This window comes from Schistocerca americana, chromosome 2, assembly GCF_021461395.2.
Source record: "Schistocerca americana isolate TAMUIC-IGC-003095 chromosome 2, iqSchAmer2.1, whole genome shotgun sequence".
NCBI classification, from domain to species: domain Eukaryota; kingdom Metazoa; phylum Arthropoda; class Insecta; order Orthoptera; family Acrididae; genus Schistocerca; species Schistocerca americana.
The window spans coordinates 770,411,868-770,430,522 of record NC_060120.1 but is presented as its reverse complement, the minus strand read 5'-3'; the positions used below and the strand labels follow the sequence as shown (position 1 = coordinate 770,430,522).

Sequence of the window (18,655 nt, the reverse complement as noted above, 5' to 3'; positions counted from 1 at the left end):
AAGGTGTGTAAAGGCATTGTGTGCTTAACACCAGAAATTACAAATTGATATGATTCTGATTTTTATTTTCAGTGAACTGGCATTTCCAAAAGACTTTATTCTAATTTTATGGGAAGATCAGAGGAATTGATGGCTTTTATGCAAAATGGATTTGTAATTAGTTTGTGTGTGTTATGGCCCCCCCCCCCCCCCCCCCCCCCCATGAACCATGGACCTTGTCGTTGGTGGGGAGGCTTGCGTGCCTCAGCGATGCAGATAGCCGTACCGTAGGTGCAACCACAATGGAGCGGTATCTGTTGAGAGGCCAGACAAACGAGGGGCAGCAGCCTTTTGAGTAGTTGCAGAGGCAACAGTCTGGATGATGGACTGATCTGGCCTTGTAACACTAACCAAAACGGCCTTGCTGTGCTGGTACTACGAACGGCAGAAAGCAAGGGGAAACTACAGCCGTAATTTTTCCCGAGGGCATGCAGCTTTACTGTATGGTTAAATGATGATGGAGTCCTCTTGGGTAAAATATTCCGGAGGTAAAGTAGTCCCCCATTCAGATCTCCAGGCGGGGACTATTCAAGAGGATGTCGTTGTCAGGAGAAAGAAAACTGGTGTTCTACAGATCGGAGCATGGAATGTCAGATCCCTTAATGGGGCAGGTAGGCTAGAAAATTTAAAACGGGAAATGGATAGGTTAAAGTTAGATATAGTGGGAATTATTGAAGTTCGGTGGCAGGAGGAATAAGACTTTTGGTCAGGTGAATACAGGGTTATAAATACAAAATCAAATAGGGGTTATGCAGGAGTAGGTTTAATAATGAATAAAAAGATAGTGCGGGTAAGCTACTACAAACAGCATAGTGAACGCATTATTGTGGCCAAGATAGACACGAAGCCCATGCCTACTACAGTAGTACAAGTTTATATACAAACTACCTTTGCAGATGATGAAATTGATGAAATGTATGATGAGATAAAAGAAATTATTCAGGTAGTGAAGGGAGACGAAAATTTGATAGTCATGGGTGACTGGAATTCGGCAGTAGGAAGGGAGAGAAGGAAACGTAGTAGTTGAATATGGATTGGGGGTAAGAAATGAAAGAGGAAGCCGCCTGGTAGAATTTTGCACAGAGCACAACTTAATCATAGCTAACACTTGGTTCAAAAATCATAAAAGAAGGTTGTATAAATTGAAGAAGCCCGGAAATAGTGACAGGTTTCAAATAGATTATATAATGGTAAGACAGAGATTTAGGAACCAGGTTTTAAATTGTAAGACATTTCCAGGAGTAGATGTGGACTCTGACCACAATCTATTGGTTATGAACTGTAGGTTAAAACTGAAGAAACTGCAGAAAGGTGGGAATTTAAGATGATGGGACCTGGATAAACTGAAAGAACCTGAGGTTGTAGAGTTTCAGGGAGACCATAAGGGAACAATTGACAGGAATGGAGGGAAGAAATACAGTAGAAGAAGAATGGGTAGCTTTGAGGGATGAAGTAGTGAAGGCAGCAGAGGATCAAGTAGGTAAGAAGACGAGGGCTATTAGAAATCCTTGGGTAACAGAAGAAATATTGAATTTAATTGATGAAAGGAGAAAATATAAAAAAGCAGTAAATGAAGCAGGCAAAAAGGAATACAAACGTCTCAAAAATGAGATCGACAGGAAGTACAAACTGGCTAAGCAGGGATGGCTAGAGGACAAATTTAAGGCTGTAGAGGCTTATCTCACTAGGGGTAAGATAGGTACTGCCTACAGGAAAATTAAAGAGACCTTTGGAGAGAAGAGAACCACTTGTATGAATATCAAGAGCTCAGATGGAAACTCAGTTCCAAGCAAAGAAAGGAAAGCAGAAAGGTGGAAGGATTATATAGAGGGTCTATACAAGGGCGATGTACTTGAGGAAAATATTATGGAAATGGAAGAGGATGTAGATGGAGATGAAGTGGAAGATATGATACTGCGTGAAAAGTTTGACAAAGCACTGAAAGACCTGAGTCGAAATGAGGCCCCGGGAGTAGACAACATTCCATCAGAACTACTGACGGCCTTGGGAGAGCCATTCCTGACAATACTCTACCATCTGGTGAGCAAGATATATGAGACAGGCGGAATTCCCTCAGACTTCAAGAAGAATATAATAATTCCAATCCTAAAGAAAGCAGGTGTTGACAGATGTGAAAATTACTGAACTATCAGTTTAATAAGTCACAGCTGCAAAATACTAACACGAATTCTTTACAGACGAATGGAAACACTGGTAGAAGCCGACCTCGGGGAAGATCAGTTTGGATTCCGTAGAAATATTGGAACACGTGAGGCAGTACTGACTCTACGACTTATCTGAGAAGAAAGATTAAGGAAAGGAAAACCTACGTTTCTAGCATTTGTAGACTTGGAGAAAGCTTTTGATAATGTTGACTGGAATACTCTCTTTCAAATTCGACAGGGGTAAAATACAGGGATCGAAAGGCTATTTACAATTTTTACGGAAAGCAGATGGCAGTTTGAGTCGAGGGGTATGAAAGGTAAACAGTGGTTGGGAAGGCAGTGAGACAGGGTTGTAGCCTATCCCTGATGTTATTCAAACTATATATTGAGCAACCAGTAAAGGAAACAAAAGAAAAATTCGGAGTAAGTATTAAAATCCATGGAGAAGAAATAAAAACTTTGAGGTTTGCCGATGACATTGTAATTCTGTCAGAGACAGCAAAGGACTTGGAGAAGCAGTTGAACGGAATGGACAGTGTCTTGAAAGGAGGATATAAGATGAACATCAACAAAAGCAAAATGAGGATAATGGAATGTATGTAGTCGAATTAAGTTGGGTGATGCTGAGGCAATTAGATTAGGAAATGAGACACTTAAAGTAGTGAGTTAGTTTTGCTGTTTGGGGAGCAAAATAACTGATAATGGTCGAAGTAGAGAGGATATAAAATGTAGACTGGCAATGGCAAGGAAAGCGTTTCTGAAGAAGAGAAATTTGTTAATATCGAGTATAGATTTATGTTCAGGAAGTTGTTTCTGAAAGTATTTACATGGAGTGTAGCCATGTATGGAAGTGAAACGTGGACAATAAACAGTTTGGACAAGAGGAGAATAGTAGCTTTCGAAATGTGGTGCTACAGAAGAATGCTGAAGATCAGATGGATAGATCACATGACTAATGAGGAGGTATTGAATAGAACAGGCGAGAAGAGGAGCTTGTGGCACAACTTGACAAAACGAAGAGACCGGTTGGTAGGACATGTTCTGAGGCATCAAGGGATCACAAATTTAGCATGGGAGGGCAGCGTGGAAGGTAAAAATCGTAGAGGGAGACCAAGAGATGAATACACCAAGCAGATTCAGAAGGATGTAGGTTGCAGTAGGTACTGGGAGATGAAGAAACTTGCACAGGATAGAGTAGCATGGAGAGCTGCATCAAACCAGTCTCAGGACTGAAGACCACAACAACAACAACAACAACAACAACACCATTAGTTTTGCTGCAAAACTTATCTGCAGCTTTGTAGTTGCCCATTTTGTAAAATAATTCCCTTGGCATTCATCTCATTTTGAGTCGACTGCGCTGAATTGCCCTTTTTTATTATGTTGGTGTACACCTTCTGACATATTTTCTAGATACTATTCATATCATTCGACTGATTTTTCTAGGTTATTTTCCATCTGTGACGGAATTACAATCTTATTGACAAACTGTAAACTGTTTATTTCTTCCCCCGAGCTTTAATTCCCTCGCCAAATTTCTCCTTGGTTTTCTTTACTGTTTGTGCAGGGTACAGATTAAATAACATGGAGTTAGTCTCTCCAACCCTGTCTCATTCACTTTTCAGCTACTGACTCCCTTTCACGTCCTTAAACTGTTATACTGGCAGTCTCGTTTTTGCACAAGTTGTCGAGAAATTTTGCTTATTGTATTTTATCTGTGGTAACTTCAAAATTCTGAATAATGCATTCCAGTCATCACTGTTATAGGCTTTAAGAAATCAACAAATGATTTGAAGAAAAGTCATTGGTTTGCATCATGTTCCACCAGTCTTTCTTGCTGACTTTGTGTTGGAGATTAATGTAAAAATATGCTTGTCAGTATGAATTTGAGTCTGATGGTAATGATGATCTCGAACAACTCCATACACTCTTTTTATTTCTAACTGATGAAACTGCTGCATCCGTTTTCCACTGTATTCATTGAACAGTTATCCACATTAAATATAGCTTTAACATATTACATTACCCTGTTTCATTCACATGTTGGTTTCATGGTTTGTTTTATGCCTGTGTAATTTGAGTAAGTAGAAGTGTTTTATTTGTATTTCTTTTATTGTATTTTCATTAAGATCCTTCTCCTTACTGACATTTTCTTGTTATGTTGCATTATACATGAAACTTTGAAATTTATTTATTCTGTTGAAAATGACTGATGATTTTTTTTTTCTTTTTACTACAGTATGCACACAAGCTTGCCCATCTTGTAGGACAGAATATCAGAAAGGAGCCGTCTGACAAATTGTCAGACAGGCTGTTCTTTCTGTAGAATGTGGCAATCTGTTCTGGAACCACTTTAAATAAAGTGCTCTCAGGAAAAGCAAACAACACAGCACAGTGTGGTGTTACTGTTGTGAATAATGTGGAAGTATTTTTTTCTGTAGAGATAGTATGATCCAGTGAAAAACTGAATATGTTGTGTGTTAATTTTAGAAAATAGATTTGTAGGGAAGTTACAGTCATACAGCTACTGTGTCCATCAGAAAATTGTGTAATATTGTGTAAAGACATACTTTATTCTATCGGACCGTGTATTTGAAAATATTAATGCACGTGAGTATGGGCAATTCCATACTGGTAACGTTTAAGTTTTGCTTCTTTTGCATTGATCAGTATTGCTGATTTTCAGTATATTCTCAACAAAATTGTTTCAGCTATCCCACAACATACTCCATTCAGGTTAAGCAAAATGCTCTGCTCCCCGTACCCTTTCATTTTTTTTTTTTTTATTATACCTCTGTGAATTGTGTTGATTCTTTGTCATAACACTTATGTAACAATTTGTATAAGTAGCAGCCTTGATTTAAGGCTCTCTGTCATTATATTATAGAATTGCTGCTGTATGATTGACGATTCTGCAACAGCACTTGCAGAAAATAATGTGACAGAAATACCCAATGTATGACGTACTGAACATGACTTGCAAGGTGCAGATTGCTTAAACTATGTTTTAGTTTTTGTACAGCTGGAACACTTGTTCTGGTTCTTTGCAGTATTTGTGAAAACGAGGTCATGTTTAACATTCCACTGTGTAATTATTACATTTTATTGCTTCAGTGAAGGTAACTTGTGTGACTCCAAGCTACATAACTCGGTTGTTGATTTGAAACTTGTCATATTGCTGTTCTGGGCAAGAATAGAAATTTGAAATTGTTGCAGTCATGATTTTATGTGTTTTCATTATTTTAGCCCATGTGCTTTAAATATTTAGGTTGTTAAAACTTTTAGTACATATTTAACATAACTTGTACAGTTCTTTGCCTTTATTTTATCTGTAATGGACATTGAGAATCAGTCATTATTATTTAATGCTAATAGTGCTGAGTTAAGACAATTGTCAGCACCATGAAATATAGTTCCTATAGTATTATTTCACTTATTAATGTATCATCTCCATTTTCCTAGGAACAGTTCCTGGAACCCACCTCAATTACAATTTATTGTACATAGTAATGAAAATTAAAAAAAACTTGTTAAATATATACCCATTTAATAGTGGTGAATGGAGACACATTCCATTTCTTGCTTAAGAGTGCAATTTTATTTGACAGGGTAATTTCTACTTAATATCATAAATTTGGAAGTTAACAGAGAACAGCTGCGTTGTCCACAAATCATAGCTTCCATTCCATTATGGTATGTGTGCAAAGAACTGTAAATATAAATCGTAATGACTGCTCAAGTTGTGTGCCTTTCGGATAATGGGAATCTTATTTTTAAACAAAGAATAATTTTGTCTTAAAATCTTTAAACTACATTGAAATACAGTCACTTTATCATATTAAAAATTACACCTGTTGTTGATTGACATATTCTTTATTGATTGTCAAGCACAGAGAGCAGTTCACTTTGACAAATTTACTATCAGATTTTTGATCACTTGTCATAATCTGATCATACCAAAGTCATAATCCTAAAGCTCAGGACTTAACCGGGAACTATTGTATTACTACCCAAATTCCATATTACATCCATAGCCGTGGAGCAAGCCGATCCAGGCATTTGACCGATGGCTGCGAGAATGATGTCTGATACTTCAAATCCTCTTTGCCGCTCTCCCTTGCAATAAAAGTTGAAGAATCTAATTAAAACTTGTTTCTGAACAGAGCAGGTTCGAAGAGAGCTTGGGAAATTCCGTTGTTTGGCTATCTCCTTGCACTTATCATCGTTCCATCCTTCCTTTTTGGCGAATGTGGACCTGGATATCGTGGGGTTGGTTTCATCTCTGATAGTGGCGAAGGATTCTAAGAGTTGATTTAATTCTTGCCTAGTTTCCTTCTCATCTGATGAGTGTGCCATCGTGGTGTAGTGGTAATCGTCGGTATAGACTCACGTGTGTTATCGGGTTACAAGGATAGTGACTATGTATATGTACTATTAATTCCGCTATTAATGTTAGCTTGTCTGTTAGATGTTAAATTGTCTGCTTTCAAATTTCCAGCCCATCACTACAGTCTTCCAGCTTGTTTTACTTTTCTTCTCTACTTATGAGCTAACTTTTGTGAACATTGATGGTCTTTTCTCAACGTATATTGATGCAGTTGTTTCTTTCAATTTCATCACCAGCAAACTTTTCAGTTGTTGAACTGCTAATTTCTGTTGGATTCATGTCTTGCATGTCCCTAAAGCCCCAAAGATAAATCATTTCAGCCACCTGGATTTTACTTCATCCTTAGTTTTTCGTAACCAACATTCACTGTTTTGTTTAGGTGTATGACCAGCTTATAAATTTTCAGTTGCATATCTTTTCATTGTAATCATTTCATAGTTCTTCCAAACCTGCAGTGTTCAAAATTTATCTAGTTTATTTTTATTATTCTATATGTATTTGCTATAGCATTACATTCAAGTTGTTTAATCTCCATTACTTACTCTGATAACCTAATCCACCCATGTTTTATTGTAATACCTCTTCCATAGAATTGAGTTTTGAGTAACACAAGAATGCTGACAGTACACACAATAACAATGATCCTGCAGGCAAACAGTTCTAAAATACACATTATACTGTTTTGGATTTGTGTTATAATCTTGCTTGGATGACATTTTTCCAAAAGGCAGTTTTCAGTACATTGTATCGCAGTCCAGTCTTGGAATTGCGCTTATTCACAAATGGTTGTGCATTTGTGCAAATTTCCTAGATCAAATCTGGATGCATTTTAAACTACTTAATAATAACAGTCAACCAAACAAATAAAATTGCATTCTGCAGTTAATGGTATGTACAGCCATTATGATTACTGTGCAGAGTAGGAATGTACAAACTGGAGTCTTCAGGGCATTCTAAAATGACCAGATCACAGCCCAAAACAGTCATCTGTATTTCCCTTACAAATGTGCACAAATAAAAGCGTGTACTAATAAAAGTGAACCTTATAAATAAGTTACCATGCGGTAATGAATTGTGTTATTTTTCTGATCTAATGTACATACATTACACAAGATCACTGTAAATGAACATGCTGTACAGTGGGCATGATTATGTACGTACTTTATTCTTGTATTAATATTCCATAGTCCTTGGTATGACGTAAGCTATCTTTACTAGCGTTTTCATTATTGAACATTGTACATCACGATATTCCTATTTCTCAACACGGTGCCGTATGCAGTCTGTAACAGTAGTTACCTCTCATAACCTCATCTGAAGATCAGATACCAAAGTTTTAAAAATTGAAGTTGATATAAGATGACTTCTGATCGGGTAGTACTAGTGTTGAGTTGCAGATGTTCTATGCATGGGTTTACAAGCACAAAGGGAAAGGATGTTCCTTCCTGCCCTCCCCCCCTGTGTGTGTGTGTGTGTGTGTGTGTTTGCAATTGTTCTGATTTGTCCACTATGTGTGATCCTAGTGCACTTTGAGAGATGAGTTATTTACATTTCTTCAAATTGTAATGAAGAGTGATGATGATCTAAACTGCTAGATTATTTTTTGTGTTTGACTAAAGTTACATATTCAGGAGCATCTATCTATTTGTATTAAATGTTTAAAAGAAGAAAAATTAGGTTTCTTATTAATGAATAGTGTGTTGTCTGGCTAAGAGAATAAATGTTAAAGGCATTTCTCATTTATTTTCAAAGACTTTGAGTATTTGTTATGAGAATATTTTTATATTGCTATTTGTTTTGTACAGGTTAATAAATTTTTGTACTTTTATACAAAACATTTGTTTTAATTAACACTTTGAAGCGAATGACACTTGGCGCTTAAATTAGCATGTTTATTTAACTGTATTATGGTTTTCAGGATTTTTTGTACACATTCGCTAACACCATGAGTGTAAGTTTGTGAGTGTCATGCAAGGATGGTTAGGGTTTCTATGTACGTCACAGGTTTTAAATTTTCCAGGGTGTAAACAACTGATAGCAAAATTTGAATTCAGAAAGCTATTTAAATGCTTACTTTGAAGTATTAGATAAAAGCTTTAGCTAAATATTGTAAGGGGGAGAGCAGGCCAAGTAGCTACTTTTCTACTGCTGCATATAAAATTCTTATTGTAACACATTTCAAAAAAATAATTCAGAAATAACTCTCATAATTAACGAGATGAATAGATCAATATTCATTGTTCAGAGGTATGCAACAACAGTTTCTGCAAGTTAATGGATAGCTACACGAAAAGGCGCTTCTCCTTAGTGGGATTTATGGAGCATAAAATGTGAATGAATATGAGAACTTATCTATTTTCTGAAGAATATATTTCTTTCCAAACAAAGTAGTTGACTAAATCTGTTAATTTCCTTAACGCTCTAAATCTATATATAACTTTATAAAACATGGTAAATGCAAGGTAGAGGGTATTTTGTGCCAATACTACCCACTCTCTACTGCTCCATTTGTGTATGGAATGAAAAGAAAAATGACTGGCTCCGTACATATCCTAATGTGTCTTTTATTCTCATGGTACTTACGCAAGAGGAATGTGAAGGTCACTGTCAATGTTACAGTGTTCCACTAAGCATGGATCACAGTGCAGGTGTTAGATTTTCATTTTACTTCTTCTCCTCCATGGACTAGTTTATGCAGGCATTCATGGGAAATCTGCTGTTTAACCTTGCTGCTCTGTACGAATTTACTACAGAAGTATACTGCTCAGATTTGTTAAAGTAGAGCACAAAGCAGAAAATAAATTTCAAAACATTCTGTTAATAGGAGAATTGGGTAATCTTCGTGTAGAACTGCATATAACTTCTTGTAATAATAATAATAATAATAATACATGTTACTTTCACACAGTGAATAAGCTTTTTAATTTAAGAAAGTGATGAAGACATGAGGCATATAAAAATCCAATTGCTATTCATTGCTTTCAGTTTGGACACAAATGTGTGAGTGAAATTTACAAATTCATCTGTTACTGTCTACATATGTTAATCTTATTGTCATTGTTTGACAGGCAGAATTTACAGCACACACATTCTACAATTTTTTTCTGTTGTTGCACACACCTATTGTATTTTCAGGTTTTTGGGTATTCTTCAAAATCCTCAAGTGATTCAGCTGATTGTAGAAAATGTGATCTTGATACAGTATATTGCTTTATGAGTGACTTTTCACGATATTCTAAGAATGCTCTCCTCTTCATCAATTTGTTTACATTACAACAGGCTCTACTGAACTGTACAAAACATAAATGTCACATGCAGAAACATATGGCATATTTTGGAAAATAACTGGCCATTGGTTTGTGTTTTGTTTTTAGGTATACTAGCTAGCTGATAAGTGTGTCAACAGACCCTTAAAATTTATAGTTACTGGAGTCTACTCATATTTATTTTCTGAAACAGTGTGTAAGTTTCTTTTGTTACAACCATGTGTGGCATTTGAGAGCAGAATGATTGTGTAGAAGTTTCACTGGTATCAGTTTGAATGGAATTATTTATGACTGCCATTTTGGGCGAACATCAGTTTTTTCATCTGTGACATTGCCTCTGCATGAGATGCTGTTTCTTGTCCTGAAATGCCATTTTTATTGTCCAGTGCATTATCTCTTTCACTCTGTCATAGAACATGGGCAATACAAATTTTGTCAACAATTGTCATGCTGTAGTCAGCATCACTGTCATTATACAACTATGCACTATTTCCTACATCCAAACAACCAGGAATGGTTACTAACACTTCAAGGAATTTGGAGGTGTTGCCGACTTTTCAAGCTTCAGCAGTGGAATCACAAATGTATGTCTGTTAAACAGTTCAGTTACTTGATCTCATGGAAATATAACCAGAAAAATATGTCTTTGATATTTACTGATTTCAATTCAGTTATCACATTAGTTTCCTACTCTTTTTGAATAAATTTACCCAGTAGCTGTTTTCTGTATATATGTCTGATGTTCTCCAGCACACCTTGTTCTATTGTTTGGAGAAGAGCCATTACACTAGGATGGAAGAACTTCTCTCTGAAGTCACCACTGACAAGCTGCTCCACTCCTTCATATGACGGTGCGTTGCCAGAAGATCCAGCTCCAGGGATTGCCACCCTGTGCGAGAATTTCAAGCCCATCCCCCTAATAGTCAATCTTTCACATTCTCTCATCCATGATATCTTATTTTCACACATTACAGGTACTTGTTCATGTTTCTAACATGAATATATCTTTAAGACCAGAGCTAGATATGGGGGCGTGAGTCAGTGAAGAAATGAAACATTTAGAGTGCATATTTTATTTATTCTTCAATTATTATTAAGTGTTTTCTCACAAGGGAACCTCCCCATTGCACCCCCCCCCCCCCCCCCTCAGATTTAGTTATAAGTTGGCACAGTAGATAGGCCTTGAAAAACTGAACACAGATCAATCGAGAAAACAGGAAGAAGTTGTGTGGAACTATGAAAAAAATTAGTAAAATATACAAATTGAGTAGTCCATGGGCAACATAGGCAACATCAAGGAGAATGTGACCTCAGGAGCGTCGTGGTCCCGTTGTTAGCATGAGTAGCTGCGGAACAAGAAGTCCTTGGTTCAAGTCTTCCCTCGACTGAAAATTTTACTTTCTTTATTTTCGCAAAGTTTTGATCTGTCCGTTTGTTCATTGACGTCTCTGTTCACGGTAATAAGTTTAGTGTCTGTGTTTTGCGACTGCACAGCAAAACCGTGCGATTAGTAGACGAAAGGACGTGCCTCTCCAATGGCAACCGAAAACATTTGATCGCAAAGTCATAGGTCAACCGATTCCTCCACAGGAAAACACGTCTCATATATTCTATATGACACTGGTGACGGCATGTGCGTCACATGACAGGAATATGTTGTCGACCCACCTAACTTGTACACTTGGCGAATGGGTAAAAAGATTCTTCTACCTTGCCCGATTTAGGTTTCCTTGTGGATGTGATAACACTCCCAAAAAAGTGATGAAAACATAAAGAGTTTTCACATAAACTGAAAATAAAAAAAATTAAAATTTTCACTGGAAGGAAGACTTGAACCTAGGACCTCTCGTTCCGTAGCTACTCTTGCTAACCACGGGACCACGGCGCTATTTGACTCCCACTGTCCTTGATGTTGCCTATCTTCACATGGACTACTCAGTTTGTATATTTTACTAATTTTTTTCATAGTTCCACACAACTTCTTCCTGTTGTCTCGATTGATCTGTGTTCAGTTTTTCAAGGCCTATCCACTGTGCCAACTTATAACTAAATCTGAGGGGGGTGCGATGGGGAGGTTCCCTTGTCAGCAATACTGCTATAGATGTTTAAGGTTGGTGTGTAGGAACTGTTGTGTCATCATAAGGTTTTTCGCTTCTGTAGGAGCTTTCAAGCTACGTTCAAAGTGTTGTGTAGGTGCATGCTAGAAACTGAGTTGGCAACACTGCTACTAGCAAGCTTTGCTATTTTGAGATATAACTTAGGTGACAAAATGTAGTGCTTCATTTGTCATCTTTTTGACAGTTCCGTAGATAATTTACTGCAAGACATTAGATTTTATGAGTGATACATTTTTCCAACTTATTGTCATACTTAATTTATGTAAAAAAAAATTTATTGTTTAATTTATCCATTTGGAACCGTATTAAAATTTAAGATTTTGCTGCCATGGGCAGTGTTGTGGTACAACTCCCCTCCCCCATCAGAGCTGGCCCTGACTGTCGGTAAACAATACGGTCTTAGACAGAAGACCCCCTTCCTCCAAATATCTTCACACTTGGTGCAAGATTATCATGAAATCACTTTTTTTAAAAATAATGCTGTCCATATAACTGATCAACATGTTTCAAAGCACAAAATTGTTTTGATTTTCCTATCAACAGGGGAGAGAATTTTTGTCTTTCAGGCCCATTGCTACAAACCACAATTGTGATTCAACCTCTACAACAGTTATAATCTCTTGCTGAGTCTTCTGATTTGAAACTGAGCATTTCAAGAGGTTCATAGGCGTATGCAAGGGGGGCATGTGAGAGGGGGCACTTGCTCTTTTTAGAATCTGGATATCTATTACAGAATTCCCACGAATGTGCTGGAATGAGTCTCTGATAATGTACTGAACTGCAGATCTAACATTGCCAAGCATGACAGAAATTACTGTAACTTGAGCAATCACCTCCCCCCCCCCCTCCCCCCCGCCCCATTCCCTCCGTCTTTTGTGGGGGGGGGGGGGGTGTTTCAGCATCGTCTGCAGCCAGGATGAATAACAGAATGGGACGAAATATTTTCCAGTCATTTCTCTGTTGCTTCTTTGTACTGCTATTATCAAGCTACAGAAAGGGACAAGTCAAATAACCAAGCACGCAGGTTCCCAGCATATCCTAAATATGACAGCAGTATATATGCTCTTAATCAGAAGAATGCCTTCATTTAGTCTAAGGATGTTAATAGTCAATTGTACTGGCAAATTTTAGGGTGTTTTTGTAAGACTTCTGACTATCATTTATTCGTATATTGGCCCTGGTTTCACTCAATGTAATTGTAGCTTTCAAAACGTTTTGTTGAACATGTTACAACAGTCAACATAAAAAAATAGAAATCATGGAAGTAATGAAATACATTCATTCGCATGATCAGATGTAAAGTTTCGTTGGACATTCTGAATTTAATTGTTGGAGGATTTAATGTCAAATTGCTGAATTAAAATGATGGCATTAATGTTCATATAAATAACATAAAAATCTGTACTTTGCCTATGCTATTGAAATATGAATCCACCTTAAAAATACTAAGCTCTCAGTTGTTTGAGGTGCTGTCAGTTTTGTGTTACTTCTTTTCAGATTTAGTTCATGAAGCATGACAAGTGGTTTGGACCCACTGAATCATGCTGTCAGTTTTGTGTTACTTCTTTTCAGATTTAGTTCATGAAGCATGACTAGTGGTTTGGACCCACTGAATCATTTATATCAGAAGCCATAATTTAAGAATCTTGCCCCATCTTGGATAAATTTTTGAGTGCCCAAGAATGGATAGCATCACTTAGTCCAGATCCATTTCAACACTTTAGTCAAAGTCTAGTGAATGGTTCTTCGAGAAACCTCGGAAACAACAATGCAGAGCTCATCGAGAGTCATATGCCGATTCTGAAGCACGATTTGTTCAACCTTTGTGATTGTGTCTTCGGGAACTTGGCAGTCTCTCGCTTCTTTCCTTGTAATGAATTTCAGTACGACCACCCACAAACTCTCTACATCACTTGCCGACATTTTGGACATCCATTCACAACTTTCCTTATACATCCGTCAAATGTCGATCAGTTTAAGTTGTGGGGTTTTTTTTCCCCTCAAAAACTAAATAAATATGCTAACTTCCCACCTGGGGGTAGTGGCTGAAAGCAGGTATGAGGCCTGTCTAAAAATTATCCGACCTTTGGCCAGAAAAAATATTTCGAATATCTGACATGGTTGTGACCCTAATCAACTTCCAAGGAGGCACCTTGTGCTTGCACACACTTAGCACACCGACCATTCCACTGCCGGAAACACCTCTGGAAGTCTTCGTTTTGAATGGTGTTCAGCTCTGTCGTCGTGTTCCACATTATCTCTTTTCTACTCTCAAAATGGGATCCTTTCAGTGGTGTCTTCAATTTTGGAAGCAACCAGAAGTTGCAAGGAGCCATGTCTGGAGAGTTGGGAGGTTGGTGAATGGCTGTAATTCCATATTTGGCCAAGAAATTTCGAATCGAGTGGGATGAATGTTCGGGGGCACTATTGTGATGCAGTTTCCAGTTTTTTGCCATCCATATGTCAGGTCTTTTGCGCCGAACTGCGTCACGGAGTCGCCAGAAAACATCTTGATAGTACTCCTTTGTCACTGTTTGTCCTTCCGGTGCATATTAGTAATGCACAATTCCACAGACATCAAAGAAGACAGTCATCACCTTGATTTTGCTTTACAACTGGTGCACTTTCTTCAGCCTTGGAGACTCGGGATACTTCCATTGCGACGCCTGTCTTTTTGTTTCTTGGTTATACCCGTACACCCATGACTCATCTCCAGTTATCATGGTGTTCAGAAACCCAGGATCAGTGTTGCTGGTGTCCAGAAGGTCCTGTGCAACGTCAAAACAGAGGTCTTTTTGTTCTAGCAACAACAACTTGGGCACGAATTTGGCAGCCACTCGGTGCATGTTCAGATTATCATGCAAAATTGCATGTGCAGAATCTTTACTCACTTCAACCTCTTGCACATCTTAGAACTACCTGTCATCACCGAATCTTGCACCCCATCAACAACAGCTGCACTCCAACAGTTTGAGGCCCGCCAGAACGCTGGTCACTCTCAGCTGATGTGCGGCCATTTTTGAATCGGTTGAACCACTTCTTAATTTGAGTTACACCCATCGCATCTTCCCCAAACACCTGTTTTGAGAATCACCAAGCTTTTTACCCAGATTTGATGCAGTATCTTTGCTCAACATGTTTATTCGTCTTGAGAGAATCGATAATCCGACAAACACGTTTTGTAGCACCTCACTCAGCGACCGACAGGCAGTGACTGACGCGCTGGAAGACGAGGCGAGGACAAATTTCACGCATGTTCATTAAGGTCTCTTCCTTTACTGTGTACAGTGGCGCCGCGCTATCGTCTCTGTTTTGTGTGCAAAAATCAAAGGTCGGGTACTTTTTAGACAGACCTCATACATTAGAACTGGCTGCCAAGCCAAGTCTGAAAGCTCCAGCCGATATGCGGTAGTTTCTGTAGAGAGTGGAAAGGGCAAGGAGAAAAAAAAAACAGTGTGGCCAACAGCCACGCAAACAGTTTACCTGCAGCCCCAGTGCTTTGGAGACCTACACTCCTGGAACATGCAGTAGATGCTACTGGCGCCGGATCATGCAAATTCACACGGAAGATGCCGCAGTCGCCACCGAAAACAGCTTGCTCTGTGAAAATCAGCGGCATTTCACACACGTCAGTACCCACAAACAAAACTTATTTTTACAAAGAACAGAACTTTGACAGAAATTGACGTGCTTCATGTAATAAGACAACTTGGTATTAGTTTCCCCAAAAAGTTTAGACACACTGCAAGTCAATGCCGTGTGATTATCCAAATGAGAACGATAAGCGTTAGTGGCTCATCATGCAGATAACAGCAAAAACAACCAGTGAAACAGTGCTACAGTCGCAGTGTTAAGACAATCTCACCAGCTGTTTATTACAGACAGAAATACCAGATGTACATTCCTGGTAAATTTTGATTCAGAAATTTGTGTTTTTCCATGGTACTTGTGCACTGAACCAACATGAGTCACTTGCCATAACTTGACACCGGTAAGCAACACATGCATCAAACGGTTCAAATGGCTCTGAGCACTATGGGACTCAACTTCTGAGGTCATTAGTCCCCTAGAACTTAGAACTAGTTAAACCTAACTAACCTAAGGACATCACACACATCCATGCCTGAGGCAGGATTCGAACCTGCGACCGTAGCGGTCTCGCGGTTCCAGACTGCAGCGCCTAGAACCGCACGGCCACTTCGGCCGGCTAACACATGCATCAAATGTACAGTGAACAGGAGATCTCATTACATTTTTGTCCTGTTTTAATGACAACGTGGAAGTTCGTCATCGCTGATATCATCAGCCCAATCATAGTAGTGGACTTTCTAAGATTTTTTGAAGGTGATTCCAGACCTGGTTAACGGCTATTAAGTGAGTGCTAATATAAACAATTTTCTACCTGTCATGTCAACCATGCCAGCTCATGAAGAGTATGCAGAGCCCACCCGAAGATTTTCGCAGCGCATCCAACAGATGCACAAGTCTCATTCTTCAGGAAATGCGGACTGCACACGTATGCGGTAAGAAGCAACCCATTTCTTCCGCTTCTGTATCCATGACAGGTAAATTATATGCCATCTCCAGTGACGCCATCTGTACACAGTTACTGAATGAATTTCCTTGCGCTGACAGACCCGGTTAAAGCACAGGGAAAACACTGTCACAGCATCACATCAAGGCCATATCCAGACAGCCTGTATTTTTTCGTGCATGTCGCATACCTCCAGAGAAACCTGCAACAGCACAAAAAGAAATGAACAAGATCTTTGCAGTAGGCACTGTGTCTGTGTTGGATAGCGACTGGCCATATCCCCTCTGCATAGTGGAAAAGAAATATGATACATGGACATTCTGCAGCGATTACCAAGCATTAAATGCTCACACAATACCGAACTGCTATCCAGTAACAAACAGTACCAATTTTAACAATGCCATTAAGGGTGCATCTCTAATTAGTGTTGTCAGTAGTGCTAAGGCGTTCTCACAGCTTACAAAGGCCAAAGAGGACCTAAAGCCTTCACACACCATTCAGACTATATCATTACTATTTTATGCTGTGTGGATTAATAATTGCCACACAGATGTGGCTGAGATCCATGCACAATGTTTTATGTGATCTCCCATTTGTCTTTCACCACCTTGTCGATGTTTTGATTTTTCCTAATTCCTAGCAAGAACATTTACAACGTTTGTAGCAACTCTTTCAATGGATTGAAGATTTTGGTATCTTGATTACTGCACGGGAACATGTGTCTGCAAAAGCAGAGGTTTCTTTTCTGGGCTACAAGGTCTCCTGCACAGGATTGGCACCACTGCAATAAAAGGTTTCAGCTATTCAAAATGTGCCACACTATACAACATACAGAAACTTTTGGTTATTTATTGGCATGGTGAACCTTTATCACTGTCGTTTATCACATGTTTCAGTTGTGCAACAGCCTCTTGATCTGCTTCTCACTGGAAAAAACACTTCTGGCAACAAGAAAATTGAGTGGTCAGTGGAAACATCTAAATCATTCGAAGCTGCAAGGCAACACTGCTAACACATCTGAAGTGCAGTGCACCAATCCGAGTGTTTTTAGATGCCAACCCAGCATTGGTCATTGCCTTACAGCAAGAGATTCACAGATCTGGCAACCCATGGAATTTTTCTGTAGGCATGTTACAGAGGCACTACAGAAATCGAGTGCTATGGATAGAAATCTTCTCGCAGTCTACCTGCCCATCAACACTTCCAACTTATTTTGAATGCCAAGACTTTGCATTGCTTACAGACCATTACTTCTATTTTACAGTGGCCAGCTGAACTTATTTCCCCACACCAATGCAGACCTGCAGAATTTATGTCACCATTTATAATGGATTTCGAACACACCAAAGGCAGAGACAGTACTGTGGCTGATTGCCCTTTGAGAAATATAGCCAGTATGAGAATGGTGGTTTGGGTAAAGATTGCAGATAGCCACCTGACAGCCCCACTGATTCAACAGTTCATCCTCAAGGGAGCACCTACCTCACTTCACCTGACATATACCAGTTGATGAATCTGCAGATGAAATGTGGTGTCACTACAGAAGTGATTGTTTAAAGTCTCTAATGCCACAGAGACACCACCAAGAGATCTACAATTCCATTCACAACATGTCACACTCTGGCATAAAAAAAAAAACAGTCTACTTCTGGCACGTAAACTGGTCTGGCCAGGTGCCAAGAAAGACAACTGGATGGAGACTCCTTCCTGTGTTTCATGCCATTTGGGATTTTCCTCTACTGATGGCATGTTTTGCACATACCCACCTGGACCATATAGGGCTCTTACCATGTATAGGCATTCATTGTTGCCTACTAACAATCGTTGACCATTATACCAGGTGACCAGAAGCCATACCTCTAGCAGACGTCATGGCTGAATCCATTCCAAGGCAAATGCGGATGTCTGATCATCTCGCCATTGCATTCCTCTTACCACTACCACAGACCAAGGCCATCAGTTTCAAGGATTACTATTCTAGCGACTTAGCCTTTGTGGCAATCACCATACTAGTACCACAAGTTACCATGTGGCTAGTAATGGCATGGTTGAGCACATGCATTGCTCACTTAAATCTCAGGTACCACAAAGAATCTTGGATTGATACTTTGCCGTGGGCAGCTCTGTCTCTGGATGGCTGTACGTAA

The 18,655-nt window shown here is 38.9% G+C and overlaps 1 protein-coding gene across 1 annotated transcript in view; it reads left to right on the top strand.

The window, feature by feature from the left end:
• The window catches only part of LOC124595138 (piwi-like protein Ago3), a 198,525-nt gene extending 190,134 nt beyond the window's left edge, over positions 1 to 8,391 (top strand). Inside the window, exon 18 of the mRNA XM_047133737.1 lies at positions 4,444 to 8,391. Within this exon, the coding sequence (XP_046989693.1) occupies positions 4,444 to 4,530 (87 nt within the window). The 3' untranslated portion in view covers positions 4,531 to 8,391. The remainder of the gene's footprint in view (positions 1 to 4,443) is intronic.
• The last annotated feature ends 10,264 nt before the right edge of the window (positions 8,392 to 18,655 follow it).